Source organism: Oncorhynchus nerka, linkage group LG20 (assembly GCF_034236695.1).
Source record: "Oncorhynchus nerka isolate Pitt River linkage group LG20, Oner_Uvic_2.0, whole genome shotgun sequence".
Lineage (NCBI taxonomy): Eukaryota > Metazoa > Chordata > Actinopteri > Salmoniformes > Salmonidae > Oncorhynchus > Oncorhynchus nerka.
Window position 1 is genome coordinate 41,020,110 of NC_088415.1, and position 21,096 is coordinate 41,041,205.

Below are 21,096 nucleotides of genomic sequence, written 5' to 3' on the forward strand. Positions count from 1 at the left end.
TCTATAAATATGCTGATTGCTGTTTCAACAACAAAAGCACTGAAAGGGACTAAGAAACAATTAGACTATAATAGTATGCTTCTGATGTAGGCCTATAAATGCTATTAACAACATTATTACTACAATAGCAATAACATATTATTATTATCATGAGTTATTATTAGGATCTGATATTAGTGATAGTTCGTTATTAGGGGTAATGCTTATTCAAATATTCAGTGTTATTTGTCAATCAATTGTAGAAGTAAAAACGTTCTCTTTTTGTTCATTTTACTTGTTTGAAGATCTTTTCAGATAGGCCTATATTGTTTTTATACGGAAATGTCTGCTGTTCTCTTAAGTATGGGGTGGTTGATACAAGGTTTATGGTACAAGGTCCACGCCTCTCCAGAGAAAAACTAGACCACACAACTACCATAAAAAACCGTGGCTAGGAACTGATTTCAATTGCGCTTAAGGTGAAAAATGTTATGTTTTCAAATGTCAGTCCAAATGTTAATTGGCCTTCAATGTTGATGCAAATATGCAGAACCAACCTAATCGATTCGGCTAACGTTAGCTCCTATACATAAAGCTTGATGCGTTGCTAATAGTTTATAACCACGCATAATGAATGATATTTGATTAACATGTATACAAACCAGCTCTTAGTCAACTACACATATTAGGCGTATACGTTCTACTAACGTGAAAGGTCATAACATAACACGTGTGAATGGGAAAAGTAGGTTCATTTTGGTGTGACCCATCCTACAAATAGCGTACAATAGGCTCCCCACACGCGCATAAAAAGGTTCAACGAAGTCATAATCTATGTCTTCTGTACCCATACCTACACAAGTGAGACAGTCAATTATATCACATCTTTCAACCCTTTTTCTTAAAAATGTGATGAATGACGAAAACTGCAGTTATTCCACCTATAGACATTGGCCTAGCCAACTCCCTATTCGTGCACCACGCAAGGCCATAGCACAGCAGCACATAGCAGTACAGTCGGTCAACAGTGTCATCTAGTGTTGAGTTCGATCACCAACATTCATCTGCACCACGCATGCTATCATCAAATCGACGTAGCGTACACGAGGGAGAAATAAATGCAGTCGTATACGTAATCAATATAGGGCCACAAATATGTGTTGAAAATGCATTTTACGACCTGTCAAATAAACTATATCCTTATAGGGCCTCCAATATTTTGCATTTGCTTTTATTTAAGTATACCCCCTCAGAATAGTTTTTGACATTCTCTTCATATGGATTGTCTTAAGATAACGAACAGGCTTTTCTCTCTTCTTGCGGTCATATAGCCCACTCTCCCGTGCTCAGAGAGACCTGCTCAGGGGGAAGGCAGTAGGCTTGTTTGCGGTGGGCCCAACAGACAAACTAGCTGTAGCAAATCCCCTTTGAACGAGTCCACCATCGCCCACCGTCCCACCATTAAAACCATAAAGTAATTTAGCCCAGACGTCTAGCCAGTTAGTCGGGTTTGCTTTGTTCGTCTGAATTTGAGACAAACAACCGAGCTCCAACAGGGCTGTAAACTCAGCGTTTTTGTCCTGTGCGGAAATACACTGGATTGGGCTTTGAAATTACAACATCCTGTCCATATTGTTCAACATCACAAAAAGGCAATTTAGGCCAAGAGCCCAGGAAACAAATGCCAGACGTGAATTTATTTTCACATTAGGAAACTTTAATTTCGTTACATTTCAAACAAGACGAATGGATCGAAATAGGTTTCTTACAATTCATTAATTATAATTACTCTCTCGCATATGAAGAAGTTGGTTTAAACTATGCCTATAGCGTTTGCTACAAGATTTGTTCAGAATTCCTACGAGCCTAACTACTTTTTCCTTAGCTTCACGCACACGCAAAGGAGCCTCAACACATGGTTAAAGGTTAAAAATATAATAATATCTTCATAAGCAGCTGCTAGTATTTTTGCTTAGGAAAATACATTATTACACGTGACACATATGGCTAGGCCTGTGACGACACAGGCTCATTGGCCAAATGTTTATATGAAGTTGTCTTCTGCGGTTTTTGTCACGAAATAAATGTCTATTTCCTTTCCAAAATATGAGTAATGACTGTTTCCTATTTGTTCTATAACACATTTTACTGCTACATTTTGATTTATAGGCTATGTCTTTGATGTTTACGCAGTGCAATGCGAACTAGCTGTGGTAGTTTGTGGACAGATGTGGTGGCCTCTGCATACCAAGTGGTAACCTTAAATTCATGCATTCAAATATAATTTGTATCAAAACAGCACAATATAAAACAAACGTTTTGTGAAATCATATTTAGTAACAACCTTGATGTGTCGGCGAACTTACATCAATCTATACGAGAGAGAAAAAATAACCCACTTATGGGCACACTCTAAAGAGTGGTAGTCTAAAGATTCTGATTTGCTTGCAAATACTAGAAAGAGGATTAGGAAACGTTCCATCTGCTTCCAATATTCCACACAACGTGCAGGGAAATTGGGATATTTCATTTCTTACATGTCTTTCTCTCCTGATTAACACAAATGCGGTTCGTGTTGCCTTTGTGTTGACATCATTATCGATACATTGGCTATTTTACGCGCCACAAATGTGCGCTTTAAGTTCCAAAATGTAGTTCTACATATGGATCTAAATTGGTCGTAAGATTGCATGCAATATTTACGTTTGTTTTACTTTGAGTCTGAAAAGAAACACAGAAAATACAAGAGCCTCGTGGTAATGTTTATATTTGAGTAGGCCTATATCTACACGTATATAATGAATGAAACGTGCCTATACAATCGACTGAATATGAAATGCACAAATAGGTACACCAAACGGTTACGTTACCACATAGACGCAAGACAGACATTTTGTTATGACGGCAGATGTCTCTTTCTGTATAAAATGTGCTACTACACCCATAGCAAAGAAAATGAACAAACATGGAAGAAACATTCACAGGGACATCATAAATTATGGAGTGAAGAAATTAAAACAATTCAAGTATTCTCTTTCTTATAGGCCTTACTTCGGGGCAGTTTTTAATTTGTCCAAAATATCATGAATTCAAATGTCCCTTATAACAAAGAAACACATACATGTATCTTCAAAGTAAGTGCAGAATGTTTTATTTTCTTGGAAAGGGGTTCGTTAAAACTGGACAAAGAAAGGAGAGCGTATAAAACAAAAAATATTTCGCAACAAACATGGAAGGTGGGGTTAATGCAAAAACTAAATCCAACCCAAAATCCAACATGAAGAAGTGAGCATGATGTATTTTGGTTTATCTTTGTTGTTGTCCATGGCAATAGTGGTTATTTTACTGTTGTCTGATGCTTGTTTTTGTCTGATGACGTTTTTGTAACAATTCCTTTATTATTGTTCTTTGTTGGCGTCGGTTTTTTCCTTGTTCATTTTCTTCATCTTCATCCGCCGGTTCTGGAACCATATTTTGACCTGCCTCTCAGTGAGGTTGAGGACTCTTGCCACCTCGTATCGACGGTCTCTGGTAAGGTACATATTGAACAAAAACTCCTTTTCAAGTTCGAGAGTCTGGTATTTTGAATAAGGGCACCTCTTCTTCCTTGTAGAACGCGCGTGAATCCAATTTGCCACTGGGTTATCTGCAAATAACACATGATCAGTCAGCAATAAACTTGAAGCAATGACAAATGAAACAACAATCATACAATGGCCCTAGACTATAGCCTTGTCCCGTGGGTCTCCAGTACAAAACTAGTGTATCTCCAGATAAAGTATGTATCAGCAAATGTAATGCTGTAGGCAACAAACGTCTAAACATGTAGGCCTATCTACAACATTTAGTGATGCTTTTCCAGCTTTTCTCTTTCTTGGACTTCTGAGAAATGCCGTCGTAAAATACTCAATGGGCTTATTCACTTTATAGGCCCATAAAACGGCCTGTGGTTCAAGCCTTTACAAGTCAGTAGTGAAAGTCCCTCGAATATGTTGCAAACATTCCTCAAGTTGTTTTTGGCGTTATACCTGAATTTGGCTTGAAATGGAAAACGTTTAGCCTATGACAACAGACAACATATAACCAACACATAGGCACCACGTGTTCCCGTGTTGCCATGATAGTTATTTATCAGGGTTTCTCTTTGGTGTTTTTTCTGAGAATATCCACTTTTACTGGATATACTTGATGCTTGATATAGCAACATAATATCCCATTGAGATTATCTTTAAAAGTTAATTCAAGGTAGTGTATTTTTTATTTTATTTATGGAGTTAGTGGCATACTAGCATAACATAAAATAGTAGCATAAACCACCAAAATGGTGACCACCAAAATAGATTAAAATGACGATCAATGTTGAAGTATTTGGCACTTAAAATAGGCTACCTAATTGATTTAGACGCGAGCATTTTACATTTCAGTGTCCCTATACATTCACAACATCCACACTGGCTGTATCCGACTTGTTTTTTGAGACCTATTTTATAACCTGCTCGTCGTTTTATAGCCCAATCCTACTAGCGTTTGTCTCTTTATAAGTCCTCAACGTAGCCCCCGAGCAGAGAAGATTCAGTCGAGGAAAGAAAAGATGAATGAAAGAGCATATTATGGGAAAGAGACACTATAGACCAGCTCTAAACCAAACGCAATTAACACAGACAGAATCTCATCCAAATACCCCCCCACCCCACCCCCCATTCCCGGTTGTAAAACAAGGGGCTTGAACTTACTTGGGTCTAATTCTGGCTTCTCGTCTTTATGCTTTCCGGAAGCCAAAAGCTCGGTCTCGGGAGAAGGGATGTTCGTTTGGTTCTTTTCTCGAATGTCAGCGGAGGTGCAGTAGAGATAATCCGTGTAGTTGCGTCCGTTGGAGGCGAGGCAGTCACCGGCTCGATGCTCCTGGAAGGCTTCGGGCTTCAGCCCATAGTGTCTGCCGTTGGCTGGGTAGCCAGGGAAGGACATGGTCCCCGAGATCGGCTCTAGCCATGACCGCACATACCTTGAGTCCGTTCCTAAATGAGGTTGGTGGCTGTATGGGTGGTAAACCACTGAGGACTGGGAGTGAACAGGGGCCCAAGAGGTAGTAAACACGGGTGGTTTCGGGGAAAAGCTGCAGGACGGATAGTCACCACACTCCGGTATAAGGGACGTTGGACGAGGGCCGGTGGAGTGCGAACCAGGAGCCGAGAATCGAGCCGCAAGAACATCCTCGCTTTCATGGTGTATCAAGGAATCCACATAATAATTACTTATGGGACCCGTGGTCGACATGTCGATGGTTCCGTTCTCTTTTACATGCATCCGATTATTATATGGAGTGTGTGTACTTTTTTTTGATCTACCCATAGAACAATCAACGCAGGTAATTATTTCTCAAAGCTTCCCCAGCTGCAATTGGCTGCCTTAGCAACACGTGATTATATTTTGCCCCACAAAAATTGCACAGTGGATCAATGCGCGGGTTATCACAGCATTACACAATATATGTCTTATAGAATCATATTCAGATGTTTTCCCCTGGATGAATTAGAGGTAAATTCAACAGTATTATATTTATACGTTGATAAAATATAAGTCAAATAGTCAAATATATCGTAAAACAGACTAAGGTTGGCTAGGTTTGAAATCGCAGGCACTATTTGTTGATGTAATCAATCTCTGTCTAGTGTGCGCAATATCTGTAGTCCAGTTTCATGCGCGTATAGACATAGTTAAGTAGTAAAATAGATCATTAAACTCACTCTCTAACACATAAGGCGTTTTATTCTTTTGCGTTTTTCATTGTATGACGCTATTCCTTTTTTTATCGGGAAAAGATAGTTACTCTACTTTTTTATATTACCATGAACCGCATGGATAATATTGGATAGTCTATGATATTGTAATTTAGGTAATGTAATATATGAACAAGAAAAAAGTTTGCACGGACTACAAATTGGCATTATGGGGATATGTTTTCCCAAAATTGAGTACGTATGCTTTAGATATGAGGAGGATGCTTGAAACTACTACGATGCTTGAAACTTTGCACACTACAGCGGTATATTCGGCAAGTGGCCGGCGGTGCATGTTTTTATGTCCTTCAATAAATTTTTACGAGGACCATTTGATTGTTCATAAACTTGTCGTTAATAAAACTGCAGTCGAGTTCCTATCTTAACATAAAAGCAACACTGTCCATGTGGGACAAGTCCCATCAAACTGGAACGCTGAGGACGGACAGCAACAACAGTGACTGGGGGACTATATGCTGCAGAGGAGAGGAGGTATTGGTTCAAGGAATAATCCGGCTAGAGATGCAGGCTTGAAGCAAGACGAATAAACGTTCTTCTTTGTAAAACTAATATGGTATTAGCTGATCTCTGATCCCAGCATAAGCCTTTTGTTGTCATTTATGCCGATAGAGCAGAAGTCTGTGTATATTCTGCGGGTAACAATAGCCTACAAAATGTGCATTTCAGAGTGTGTACTTCTCATCTCAGCCAGGCCCATCTGTATAAGTCTCTGTATAAGGCTGATTCCGATTTGCTGCAGTTATTGACCCCACAAACACATTTAACGACGATGGTTCATGGTAAGATCACATACTTTCATGTTCAAAATATTACATTTGAGCTTTTATTGTCCAATACGAATGTAAAACAGACCGCTAATCCACAATGTTGTTGTCAGAAATAAAAAATAGACATAGCCTATTATCTCCAATCTTATTATTGAATAGTTAAAGATGGCATCTTCGACACTGTCTTGTTTTGTCATTTAAGAGCTGGTAGTGTGATGTCTCGAAGTCATTGCGTTGGTGACCTAAAATATCAAGGGAGGTCATTCGTTTTTTGCGTTAAATTGAATAATGGAATGGAAACTTAGACATATAAAAATTTGATAATTTATTTCATTTCTTTATCTAATTTCATTGCATTACTTGAACTTCCTGCAATGAAAACATGGCCTTGTACGGTAGTCTGTATAGCATCCATAGCGTTTGAACAATGACATGTAAACACCTAATAAGTCTGGAACTTGTAGCAGGTTTATATTATAGTGATTGTGTAGTAAAAGATAACTATGGGTGGTGGGGACGAAGGGAGTTGTTTGACTTGCAAAGTTGGGCAAAAGCATTGGTTGTGTTATAGCTAATGTTTAAAATAGTGTTAATATTAATCACAACTGTTATCCATATATTCGTATCAATACGATGCAACTGAATATCAAGACAGTCAAATAGAATGTATTTTGCTCAAATAAAATAGGATAAACCTTGTGCTCGCTAACGTTGGCTTTTTCCCAGTAGATACGCAGTTACCATTCAGACCCAATGAGGGCACCAGCCTATTTTACCCCTAGGGGTTTCCCTTGATATTAAACCCATTAAATCCTAAATATAAATATTATAGACAACGTGATCTGTCATTAAAAGTCAGACACACATATATCTATCCGTAATACTATATTTCAAACAAATGCGTAATACACGCTTTATAACCTTACCCATGCGGCAATATGGCGACTTTATAAGTGACCAGAAAAGTCAAAAAGGCAGGCCAGTATGATGCAGAGAAACTATAGGGAACTATTCCCAATAATATGAACAAACATATACACAGGTAGGAGCAGATCAGCATGTTTTATGACAGCAGGTCGGGCATACTGCAACGCGTTTTGACCAAACGTCTTCCTCGTGTATAGCCTTTATTATGGTCAAAACATAGGAAAAAGGTATAGGCTATTGTTTAGTCGTTCACAATTTCATTGGTGGAAATTACATGAATGTACTTAATATATGCACTTATGTCTAAGACAGAGTAGCTTGAGTCTTGTTTAGTATTGTTTCCCCCACAGATATGAAATTAATCTACAAATATTACTATTGGTATTGCTGATTGAACGGAAATGCATTATTTAACAACAATTATGATTACATCCGGGGACAAATATCAGTATTATGTCATTGTTGACAAATGTGTGCATGTTTAAAATCCTATTTTGTCATTATTCTGCTGTATTATTTGTATTTATTTATTGTGCTGTTGATTATTGATAATAAAAAAGAAAATATCACATTTATGTATCCTGGTTTCTTAAGTTGTGGTTTTGGTTATTTACGTTTTTGCTCCTGACCGTGATTCCAAACCTCTGAACATTTCAGTCGTATATCGGCGTGTAAGCCATATCACGGAAGCTATTGTTATGATACCAGTGTAGCCTATGTATTAGGTAGGCCTACTGATATAGACTCGCCTAACTCCTGATTAAAGAGCCGATAATGTTGATTCATTCAAATGATTGTTTTTACTGTGTATTTTACCACAATGCTTTTATTGTGCGTATGTTGTGCAACCCAAATGCACTCTTCCATATTTCACCATGATCCTTGATCATTGTCAGTCGTTCATTTGATTATCATTTGATCTGGTTCTTAGGATTGGTAAATCGTTTAATTCAACCCGTGCACGGACGAAAATCATAAGAGAGTCTAACTGATTTGACACATTATCTGAAAATGTTATGTCTATCCTACTTTAGGGTGGGGTTATACGTGTCTCTAACAACGCTATTCTATCAAATTCCATTCATTTTAATAATGTCTCTCAGTATTGGGATGCAATATAAGGAAATGCTCTAAAATGGTGCATTTACACACTGATTGTCAACTGCTGGTTTTGATATTTATCTCGCTGGAGCAATGGCAGAGGAATTCACTGACCAAACATGGTTATAAGGAGAGGACTGCAGGAGACGAAAAGGGCGCAGACTGTCACTGTAGACAACAATGGCGTCCAAAGATTCTCTCCTCTCAGTGGAGGGGTCAGACTGCAATATATTGTTAGCAGTCAGATTAAATTCTTCATTCAAAAAGGGCTACAAGAGCTGGGTTTTAGAAATGAAGATTTTTTTTGCACATGCATGTTTCAGCCAATCAGCATCTTGTCCGAAGATGATGTTTAACATGTATGTCCAAAACATACTAAAACATACTAGCTATACTACATAGTAAACATTCAGAAATGTTCGTGTTAGACTCGCTGTAGGCCTAAGACTGAGTACTGATGTATAAATGTTTAGCAAAATAATCAGAAGCCATACGTAGCGGAAGCATGTTTCATTTGAAATCTAATTCGATATACTCCTAAATCATTTGGCAAGTTTTAAACATCTTATGTAAGATTATATGGATCAAGGTCATTGTTGGAAACTATGGTGCAAATGTGTGGAGCTAAAATAATATACAAATCCGGAGAACAGTAAACGTGGAAACCAGATTTTTAAATAAATATATTAAATCATAATATTTACATTCAACATGTCAATTCTAGATAGATGGGCGTTTTATCTTAAAATTGCACTCACCTCGCATAACAATTAACATTATTCCCGAACGAATTATGCAAATATCGCATTACAAACTAGTGATCACTGTATTTAGGTGCACTCCTACATGAAGGAACTTCAAGTAAGTACTTGTTTTGATATATGATGCATATTTGAACAAGGGATCTTTTTTCTGTTGTACAGTCCAAACCTAATTTGAATCGTCAAATGAATTAGCCTATGTAGTCCAGGTTAAAATCTTACCCTCAAACCTTTATGTTTAATCACCAAGGTGCCAATTTGAAAACTATTCAGTGAACAATATATTGTTATGCTGCTAAATAACATAAACGCAAATCCTTTAAAAGAAATCGCTAGTAGGTAGCTATCTATATGGTTCAGGCAACAGCTAATTTAGGCAAATTAAGGATGAGGTAGGCATATGAGCGCCCCAAAAGCTTCGTAGCACTGTAATCGTTAAGTCCATCATATGATCCGTCGTTAGTTTAAGAGCTTTTACTGAAACCGTTTATATGACTAAAGGTTTATAAAGCGGTTATAGCGGAGCACTTCAATCATTAATTAACGAGAAAGCCAGACCACTTGTAGAACAGCCAAGTGCTTCGTTGGGCAAATGTCCCTCTCTGTGTCAGATCACATAAAAATAGACAGTGGTGGGTACATATGGTATGGTCCTGAATTACAGTACCATATGAAATACAGCAATTTTCCCACAATGCACCGACATTTTGAGTATTTCCGAAGTAAAATGTTTTGTTGTTTGTTTTGTTACTGTTGATAATACAAATGGCAGTTTTTGTTACAGTGTAGGCCTAATTGTGTATTATAGTGTGTTAACTCCTCATAACGCTGATGCAATGCGACAATTCAGAAAATGAACAACTGCCAACGGTACAACTTATAGGTTATGCACGGACACACACGCGCAAAGACTAGTATACTTGCCACTGTGCTGCACCATTTATGTTTACATACTGTTTTACCCATTTCTTGTGTATATCCTGTATTCTAGTCAAGGCTCATCCTATATAACTACTGCTGTAGACACATTTTCTATTCATATAGTGTATCTATATATATTCCGGATTTGTGTGTGTTGTTTTCTATTGTTATATATTACTGCGCTGTTGGAGCTAGAAATTATCATTTTGCTGCACCTGGGATAATATCTGCAAAATATGTGTACTCGACCAATAACATTTGATTTGATTTTTGTGTCATAATATAGGCCCTCTGCAAATGCTCGCATCCGGTATCAGATACCTCCGGGCACGCCTTTTTTTTTTTTTAGATATAGCAGTAATCATGCACACATTTTGTTTCACCATGACACAGCTATCAGCTCTAGCCAGGGATGGATGGGACATGGGTGTAGTCTATGCGCGGTCTCGCGACACAGTTTCATGATGAACCAGGCTTATTTATATTAGCCTGCATTATACATATACTTAAACACCCGGATGGTGGTGACAATGAGTTCGCCTTTATGAAGATAATGAAGCCGCCCAGTTACACTGCAGATATACAGATACCGGACTGTGAAGCCTTGCGTTAAAGTGACAAATTCATCCAATAGCTTAGCCATTCCTTTCTTTTCTTCTTCCGCGCCCCACCTGTTTTAAGATGGTCAAATGCGTTGTTCAAATGCAATTCTTCACTCTATGACAACATACTATTTGCAATGGCAATTCCTATTAGATAATACGAGAAATTATAACCTGTCTACAAAAGAGGCAAAATTAGCCAAGTAAATGTGAACCTTCATTAAAAATACCTGGTTACGTGTTCGTGCGTAATTGCTGTGCGTAATTGTGCACTAGTACGAATTCGAACAGTCTCAGTGTGAGTGTTTGAGTGTTTCCTCTGGGTGTCAATTCGAGTGCTGTAAATTATTTGTCAGTGGTGCATTCCAGAGCGAGACATCTATTCACTGAACTGAATGAAAATGACTTTGGATTCCAGACTGTCTCTGTTAGTGGCACTGACTGTTGTGAGAAGGGGGTTGATATAACAACAAGGCAAAATGGCGATAAATATAAACACATGCTCTCCAATTGAAGAGAGGGGACTTTGACTGTGCCATGTTAAAAAACGTTCTTGACCAAACGTGAAAGAATTGTGTTGTGTATTATAAATACAACAAACAGTTGATTTTCCTCGGCCACGTCTTGTCATTTGGGTCATGTGGACCTAGGTTAACCTAGTTTCATGGATCAGATCGTTTTTATTTAAGAACGTTGAGGAAACGGACATAATCAGAAGTGTCATCTGAAATATAATTTAACGATGGAGTCATTTCCCCCTGATCCGAAGAGGTTGCAAATGCATTATAGGTCAACAAAACTAGAGGGATATTCCGTTCAGTGAGCCCAATCGCACTCGTGCCACAATCAGAGATATACTGGTCTGTGATCAACTTCTATACAGAACACGGTTGAATAGCCTACATGACGACAACATACATTATTTCCACATTTAATATTGACTTTAAGGCCAATAACATTGTACATATTTGAGGGGAAATAAAAAAAATACATTTAATTAATATTTGGCAATGTTGCTAACTGGCCTACAGCTCGATTCACTCTTCATATGTAAAGGATATGCTCATCATATTATGATGGAAAAAATGAAACCCAAACAAAAGCATCATCAGGGAAACCTAAGAAGAAACCAGTAACGAAATGAAAAGGCAACGAAAGAGGTCTAACGTCTACCCCATGTTGTTTACAGACCATTCTCTCTATGAGAATCTAAAGTACGTTTTACAGCCCGTCACAAACATGAGAGCCGGGGAGAAAAGTCTCCGTCCCGGCTATTACAGCTCCAGTTCATTTACAATGCCATTTGCGAGGACTTCAGTCAGAGTCTAGGGTGTAATTGAACGGAAAGTGTCGCCCTTGATGAAGACGAACTGACGTAATCAAGGCAGTTTCTTGTTGCGGAGCCAGGAAGCGAATCCCAACAACATGAAACTACCTAAACCACGCTTCAGCTGCGCAAGATGGGGTGTTCCATCCGGAAGGGAGACAAACAAACAGCATAACACTCAAAGCCAGGTAAGGATTTTATTGTCTGTCAACCATAACATAGCTATTACCAGCATAATGAAACAAAAATAAATCGTTTATCCGAATGTATTATATCATTGTCACTGTCATCCTAAATAGGCTAAGTGTGTACAACATTGAGAACCAACAGCAAATTAGGACATTGAAATAGCTTACTGTTAAACCGCAGAATAATAACAAATGGTGTCTGAAAATGCCCAACTAATAAAGGGAAAACTATTTAGACAAAGTATACATAATCGATATCAACACAGCAATAACAAAACCAATGTCTGGTTCAAAATGCTCAAAATGTTCCCCAAAGAAGAACGTCAAATCAATTGGTTTAATCAGACAACCCATCCCATCTCGCATGCTCGAGAGCGCTGTCAAACAAGCTCCACTGGCAGACCAACCGGCAGACAGGCGCGTGACATCTCAAAAATCACAGCTGAGTTAACAATACGTACCTATTTGTGTCCTACCTTGAATTTCCCCGGAGACACTCTGTCGTGGTGGTCCTTATTTATTCAAGCTGTCTTTGATGTTTCTGTTGTTGTTGTTCATCATCCATCCTTTTCGTTTCTTGACGAGATAACAAACAGCCCTGTATCGTCAAATAAGTAGGCGGCAGGCTACATAGCAGAGGGAGCCCGTCGAGCGCGTTGGTGACTCCAGTACAAAGCAGACACTCTCCACTCTGTAGACTAGTCTAGCCCTCTCCTCCACACACGTTTAAACGATGCATCTTTACTGCAGCAGCCAGCTAGCACATTATATTTGCAGATCATAAAATCCACCCCGAGCTCATGCTTCTACCACGAGACGATCCTGACATAATACTTTTATGACCTTGACTTACTGTGGTCACCTGGATACTATTTAAACCAATCTCTCCTATTAAAACGGCCATGATCTTCCCACTCTCATCTGCAGCCTCTCTCTCTCTCTCTTCCCCTCTGTCTTTTCCTTTCTCAGAGTGCTAACATGATAATAAGGGGAAGGACAAGCTATATGTTATATATTTCATTTCAAATCCCCTCCTTTATTCTATTGGACACGGATTTCCTTTAGGAATCGTCAAACGGGTCTTATATGACGCAAGCAACAATGTGCATGCAAACAGTGCGAATAGCCTATCATGGCCTACATAGCAGAAGCAACTAAACTAAAGACAACAAGATGAAGCAACGGAATGAGGAAACATTCCAAAACAAACAATGTCTGTTTTCGTTCCGGAAGTTCTAGCAGTTCTATGTTGGCAGGGCAACCGGCACCTCTATTCAATGTTCATGTGTTGAAAGGCAAACTCAACTGCTGACCCGAAACCAAGTCCCTCCTTGATAAAGTAATGTACTCTTGGGCATCGTTGAAATATTGTCCTTGTATGAAGGCACACTTTGTATGTGTATGTGTATGTGTATGTGTGTGTGTGTGTGTGTGTGTGTGTGTGTGTGTGTGTGTTTGGGTGTATATGGAATGGTTTTATATCAAATAATTTTAAGTGAAGTTGTGGACTGCCATATGATCCCGTCCACGACATTCCTTATTGAGTTTCTTGAGTTTCATCCTTCGGTTCTGGAACCAGATCTTGACTTGTCTATCGGTCAGATCGATACTCTTACTGATCTCCAGGCGGCGCTCGCGAGACAGGTACATGTTATACAAAAATTCCTTTTCCAGCTCGAGCGTCTGGTGCTTTGTGTACGGGCATCTCTTCTTCCGTCCACTTGTGGCTTTTAACCAGTTTCCTGGAGCATTTTCCAGTGTAAAATCATCTGTAGACATAAAACATGGAAAAGGTGAGCATACTGAAGGACTACTTCCGTGTTCAAGACAGTCTATACCAGGCCTTTTGCGTTCCAATTGGTCTGCGTCAGGTCGGCACTGCCGCACCGCAATGTCTGGACTGTCTTTGACAATCTTTATTTCGAATGCACATTCAAGTTCTTGATCTTGAATCAAATGTCCACGCGCTCTATCAAATACATGGGTTCAAAAATCATCTATTTTTGTCGACTTTCTTCGAACGCTTTGAACGAAGATGCAACAACAACAAAAATACTTGATGAATGATGAAACATAATGTATAGGCCTATTCGTTTGGCAGCAATACTACATCCGACCCACTTGTATTACTGTCCTATAGCCCTGGTTTGAGGTTTGAGGCTACCCTACATGGAAACTGGAGAGAGATTGGAAATAGCTGCATAGCCAGTACTTGATTACGTATATTCAAGGGTACACGGATAACATACATGGTTACTTCCCAGCTTCGATTTTCTTAGGAGTAAACATTTCCAACATTTTGAAACGATTGATGAATTCAACGTTGAGCAGAATATAATAGTGTCATCTCTCGATTGTCGGTGTTTTTATTTTCTTCCCAAAGGCTGGCCAAATATGAAATGTTAGACGGCTACATTGTGGCGGTTGAAAGTAGTATTTTGTGTGGCAATTACAAATATAGCTCTACCCCAAAATATGTAGCCGAGACTGGACTGACTAATGGTTTTATAAGACAAACGAGGGATAGTTTAACATTTTGCAGCAACATTTATTTCATGCACGTTGGCACCAAATAGAAATTCATTTTTGGCAAACTTGAACTCTACTAAACTGAATTACATAGCGTTAGCTAGTATAATACACAACGTAACCAAGCAATGTATTATTAGTATTATTAATAATAACAAGAATAATATTCATAACAATATCACATGGACGATTCGTTAATAATATATGTATTCAACCTCTACCTTTCCTTTGAATCATTTTGGATACACACAACATTGTCCGGGGGAAAAACTGTCTGTTATCCACCCGTTATCCTCTATGACAAGAAAAATAAAAAGGGAATATATTAACCTATCATGACGTTTACGCTAGCTAAACCCCATTGTTATTATAAGAAAATGTATTTTATATGCAAGGTGATTTTCATATAAATAAAACGAGATAGTTTAAAATTCAAGGAAAGACAATTTCGTGGACGCTATTTCAGACTGCGTCTGAAAAAAAAACAGTCATTATCGAAATTAAGACGTGATGTATAGCCTAAGCTGTATTCTGCTTTATATAACGTAAGATATAGTCTAACGTATATAATTACACCATTATGGTGAGTCAAATTAAGTTGTTGAAAATGGTTAGGCCTTCTTTATACATTTGAAATGTCCCATGTAGTGTCTGTGTGTGTGTATTTGTCTGGTCAATCTGTTTGATCTGCACGCGCGTTATGCGTTATGAGTGTGTGTGAACGTGTTTATTTCAATGATAACGGCCCATCTCACATTCTCACATTAATAGAAAGGTGATAAATGCCGTCGCCACGGTAACCCCTGCTAGGCTAGAACATTAAATGCTTGTTCAGAATGTCTCCAAATGTTCTTGATAGAACCAAAAAGGATTCTATTGCTTGCTTCATATATGGCACCCCTTAAGGTTCTGTACAGAACCCTTTTGAAGGGTGCTTTGATCAGAACCCCAGGGGTTAGTCTTCGTTGAATCAAAATTGGTTCCATATAGAATCCTTGGGTTCGATATAGGGTTCTATATGGAACCAATTACGATTTTATATAGAACATTAAGGGGTGCCATATATGAAACAAGCATAAAACTTGTTTTTTTATCCAGAACCTTTTTTTCTAAGAGTGTACAGTAGATATAGCATACACAATTGCAGAATATCAAAACGCCCACTGAAGCTTAGCTCATGCATGCAGAGGAGACCATTTTTAGTACACCATTTTTAGTACACCATTTTAAAAATTGCCACATTGTATCTCACAACTGTTTTATGGTACGTTTTTAAGTATGTGTGTGTGTGTGAGAGAGAGAGAGAGAGAGAGAGAGAGAGAGAGACAGGAGAGAAGGGGGGTGGCTTTTTGGGTTACCTTTCAATTCGCTGTCGGAGTTATCAGAACAACTGTCAGTCTTTGCGCTTTCCTCTTTCATGCTCTTTCCCTGTTTTGCCTTTTCGTTGCTCATTTCCTCGCTGACTGTCTCCTGGGTAGATTTGCTCATTTTAACCGTTGATTCTCTGGGTGATTCAACAGATGTCGTCACCTGGTCCAAAGAAGCAAAGCCTGTCCCGACCTGCTCTTTTCGCTGTCCCCTGCTCCCTCTGGGGTATACCTGTTTCTCTCCTCCATAACATTCGGACGTCGCCGAGACAGCGGTTTGGTCGGTCTGGCTGCTACTATTGTTCCCAAGCCGGATGTAAGTAGCCGACTCTGTAGCGTCCTTATTAGCCCTGCTGCTACTGTCACCCTGATACAGACAACAGAACGCCTCCTCTTTGACGTTGTCGGTTGGAAACGAACACGGTTGTAAACTGGACTGGGCAACAGGTTGCTCGTCCCTGTTAGTTTTGGAAGCCGAGGTCCATGTGCCCAGTTGGGATGACAGGTAAGGCGCATCTTGGTAGGAGCCGAGAGGGTGGCTGCTCAGAGGAACCTCGTCTTTTTTCGATCCAACTACTCCAAAATGTCTCATCATTGAGCATCCATACTCAGATGCAGCTGGGTGGATGTACATTCCATGGTTGCTGTTGGAGTAGCCTTCGCCTCTATAGGAAGATGATCCTCCCATCAAAGAATCCATAAGGAAATGACCCGCAGCCATGTTATCCTGGCATGACATTATTTGTATTGTTGTTGTTTTTTTCCCCCCGTTTCTGTTCCTGTAGTAAAGGTTTTCTGGAGGAGAATAAGGACAGTTGGAAGCTGACATATTTTGGGGGCCAAAAATATCAGCAACATAATTATGGATTCTTGGAGCTCCATGTCATGTGATTTTCAGACCAATAGCAGTGTGGAAGTGGCCTTGAGGCGCCAGGCTGGGATGACGTCAGCGTGGTCAAGTTGGTAAGCAAAGGGGCTTTAAGACGGTGCAAGGGCGCTCTCTAGCGGAGAGCTTTGTGTAAAGACAGCCATGGGAGGAGTGAACAAACGGGTAGATAAATATTTTACAATCACTTACTTGGGTATAACCGAAATGAAATCTAGTTAAAAAAAAAAATCATTGTTAAGACAGGCTAACATTAAAACAAGACAGAGCAAATAGTTCGATAAATATGATTATTTCTTGGAACTCGCTCGATGCCACTTGGAAAGCCACTTCTAGGTATTCGTCAACAGATTCGGGAATAAACCAATGGTCGCATAGAATATATCAGCACCAATCTCGGTTAGGCCTACGTTTGTTTGGCAAACTGATTTTCATAAGAGGTCAAACTTTAGACTATTTGCCATAGACCAACCGACAGGCCTCTGTCAAATCACTGTAGCTGCTGTGGCACCAGCAGTTGCATAAGGACATTTGCTTGCCTACAATCTATTTAAAAGGTTAACCAGTTTGAGTATGCCAAAGTGTGTTTTACTTCAATTATTTGTTTTTCTAGAGCGTTTAACGCATTTTATGAATATTCCAGTAACACAGTTTATTTGATATGTTTTACTGTATAAAGGCCTATATGCTACTACTCAGTGTTTTGTTTTTAAGTTCCACCAGTGTTGATGTGAACAGATCGTTTCAGGATATATATATATATATATATATATATATATATATATATATATATATATATATATATATATATATATATATATTAGACCTAGTTACATAAAACAACCCTAAGTTAGAAGATTAAATTGAATATGGTTTCTAAGATGCGTCTACAATTTATCCTGGGCCTATACAGAATGGTTGGTGGAAAACATACCTTTCCCCTTACGTTCAAAATGATAAGAAGGACTAGGCTATTATAGTTCGGGTCCTTTTTTCCCATTCTAACTGGTGCGCAATTCGTGCGTAATAGGCAATTGCATTCAGCGTGGCTTCAACTTGAGGGAGAAAAATATACACGGGCCTACGCCTCGTGTAAATTGTTATTGCAGATACAATTATTCCCAATTTTCTTAAAAAATGTTGAGTGTAATTCAATGTAGATAATTCCATGTCATTAACAAATTAAGCAGACATTTCTGTGTGCGTTTTTACATTTCTTAATAATTGAAGCATTGACTAAGACATTTTTAAAACCCTTGCAAAAATATATATCATATCAATAACGTGCTGGCGTGTAAATCGTTACATAATGACAATCCTGTTTTCCAGCGAGGACAGTAGTTCACATTTTCTGAGATTGACAGTCCAAAAAAAACAGAACATTTATTTTTTCAATTCATATTTTTTGCATGCCTATTCGCATCTTATTTTAAGGTTAAAATGTAAGAGCCACGAGTAAAAAAAAAAGGTATGGATGCAAGAGGGTTTAACATGTTGCCATATTTTGAGTCACCACAATATCAAAAGATGCGCATAGTTTTTTCCTGCCGAAGTCCTATGAAAATGCCTATCAATATAAGGCTTAGGTGTAGTATTTTTCTACTCGAATATTTATGTGGTCAACACGTTTGATATTCAAATTGCTAAGATAATAAGAGTACATCTACAAACAGTAGTCTACCAGGTTTAGCAACTAGGTCCTAAACAAAGCAGGACCCCTCATGGCGCGTGTTGTTATTTCTGTGTGTTGGCTATGCTGCTTTAAAGTCAAAGGGGCAACCCAGCCTCTTTATTTATACAATTTCACCACGAGACATGACAAATCATTATTCTCAGACTTGCACGAGTTGTAGGTCTATTTCAAACGGAGGCAAAAATGTACGAGTGGTTACTAGCTCACTTGAATTTGGACAGAGAATGACACATGAACTTTGAGGTTGTTTAGAGGCCCAATGGAGTCAAAAACGTGATTCTTTGTTTTACATATATTTTCACACTATGAGGTTGAAATAATACTGTGAAGTTGTGAAAATCATCCACTCTAAAAAAAAAAATGTTGTAACCCAGCACTGGGTCACTATAGCACTGGGTCACTATAGCACTGGGTCACTATAGCACTGGGTCACTATAGCACTGGGTCACTATAGCACTGGGTCACTATAGCACTGGGTTATTTTGACCCAGCACTGTTGGGTTATGTGAATGACCCAACACGTTGGGGTTGTTATTTTGACCCAGCAGTGGGTTATTTCTTACTTTATTTCTAGGCTATTTTTCTACATTTTCTCTATTACAGAATCAGCTCATTTTCTAAAAGTATGAATACTTCTAACAATAATTCTTAAAATGACATGGGGCCCAGTCATGACAAATTGTAGATAGAACACAACACCTTTATCCTCAGCTATTCATCTCAGCTACAAAATGAAGTCATGCAAAAGACAAAGCACAAATAGGGAACACACAAACAAGCAAACATTTCAGAAGCACAATCCATCATTTGAAAATCACAGCAACCCTACCAATTTAAGCTAAGGAATGGGGCTGAAGAAAAGTAAAACTTTACCCTCTACTCCCCCAAGCCCTACCAGGTATACATGTTCAAGTGCATTCTTTGTAAAAACAACAACAACAAAACATAATGTCTCCAAGAACCTGCCCATTCATGATGGTGAATGCCAGGGACTAGAGACGATTGTCCCCGAGACTCAGAACAAAGGGTGTCGGGTCGCTTGTTCTTTTGGTCGCCTGGTGGAGATATTCAGTCATATTGGTTCCAACCGGGAGATTTGAGAATATGACTATAAAATGTGGAACAATAAGACACACATGACACTTTGCACAAGCCAACACGGACACACACACAAACACACACAGATTGTGGCCCTTCCTATTATTCAGAACATGCTACAGTCATATACAGTCTATTGCTGTGCGCAGGAGGTTCATCTACATTGAGTTCAGTCCAGAAACTTTGTGCGTGGTTTACAGTATTACATATTAAATAGTATTCAATATTCCACAATCCACATACTTGCAATATGAGTTTCGGGCCTCATCAGTGCTTGTGCGGGCAGTCTTCTTTCTAACTTTTTACACTGGTGTTGGGGGAAACCCTTTTAGGACCATGTATTCTTTAGTATCTGGGGTACAAAGACATGAGGTTTTAGGGGACAGTCAAAATGGTTAAAGGTGGAGGAACATTTCATTTCAATATGTAGCTAGCTACCTGCACTGGGTACACTGATGGTGGGAGAAGCACTCTCAGGGCCTTTAGTAACCTATCGGTTGGACAAAGACATACCAACGTTTAAGTGAAGAGTCAAAATGGATAGACTAAACTTCGATGAACAATTAAGACACTCTTTTCATTTCAATATGTAGCTAGCTAGGTATAGCTACCTAAAATAACTGTGTGCATCCACACTGAGACCAGCAAGCTAACTCGTAGAAAGACTTAGGCTAAAAGTCATACAGGAGCCTAACTGAACCACCATAAAAGCACAAGTTATAAGCTTGCCAACTAGCTACCAACCATGTTAAATTCTTGTTCTAGCTAGCCAAACAGAGTGAGAATCCTAGTTTAAGCTAGCTAACTACCTGACGTGGAACAATGCACCACACAGTAGGCCTACAGAAGACAAACGTTCTACAGGCACTGACATAGCTAGCCGAACTTAAACAAAAACCTTACATTTGTTACCACACAGAGTACAGGACAATAACTTGTTAGCAGGCTCTGGCTAGCATGCATGGGGTTGTTTGCTAGCTAACATGATCTACAAATGTCAATGACTGAGAAAATACAGAATGTAATTATGATAGCTAGGTCTATTTAACCTGAATGGATAATTACAAACGTTAGCTTAGTACTAACATTTTTTTCGGTCAGCCACAACGGCATGCCCCTTTTGTCCATAAGAAAAGGAATTCCCCTCAGTGC

General features: G+C 38.9%; 2 protein-coding genes across 4 annotated transcripts in view; both read right to left on the minus strand.

Moving 5' to 3' along the window:
• Positions 1-17,175, minus strand: part of LOC115102539 (homeobox protein Hox-C10a-like) — a 71,164-nt gene extending 53,989 nt beyond the window's left edge. Inside the window, exons 1-3 of one of the 3 annotated variants that reach the window (XM_029622607.2) lie at positions 16,259-17,175; positions 12,848-14,140; positions 3,538-3,625 (exon numbers count right to left, since the gene is read on the minus strand). In XM_029622607.2, coding sequence (XP_029478467.2) covers positions 13,863-14,140; positions 16,259-17,096 — 1,116 coding nt within the window. In that variant the 5' untranslated portion in view covers positions 17,097-17,175 and the 3' untranslated portion in view covers positions 3,538-3,625; positions 12,848-13,862. Of the gene's footprint in view, positions 1-3,537; positions 3,626-12,832; positions 14,141-16,258 lie in introns of those variants that run through there. The other 2 variants (XM_065005498.1, XM_065005499.1) reach the window with 2 other exon arrangements.
• On the minus strand, positions 1,776-5,619 carry LOC115102540 (homeobox protein Hox-C9-like). The gene is made up of 2 exons (XM_029622608.2): positions 4,713-5,619; positions 1,776-3,625 (listed from the first exon to the last, which is right to left on the minus strand). Exons 1-2 carry the CDS (start codon positions 5,326-5,328, stop codon positions 3,378-3,380), a joined length of 864 nt encoding a protein of 287 aa, XP_029478468.1. The 5' UTR covers positions 5,329-5,619; the 3' UTR covers positions 1,776-3,377.
• Positions 17,176-21,096: the final 3,921 nt, after the last annotated feature.

What these genes read in the sequence shown, in the direction of transcription:
- LOC115102540 (XM_029622608.2), bottom strand. Translation starts at nt 5,328, where the DNA reads ATGGGTAGATCAAAAAAAAGTACACACACTCCATATAATAATCGGATG. An exon ending in GAAGCCAGAATTAGACCCAA is followed by an intron (nt 3,626 to 4,712) that starts GTAAGTTCAAGC and finishes TGTTATTTGCAG; the next exon opens with ATAACCCAGTGGCAAATTGG.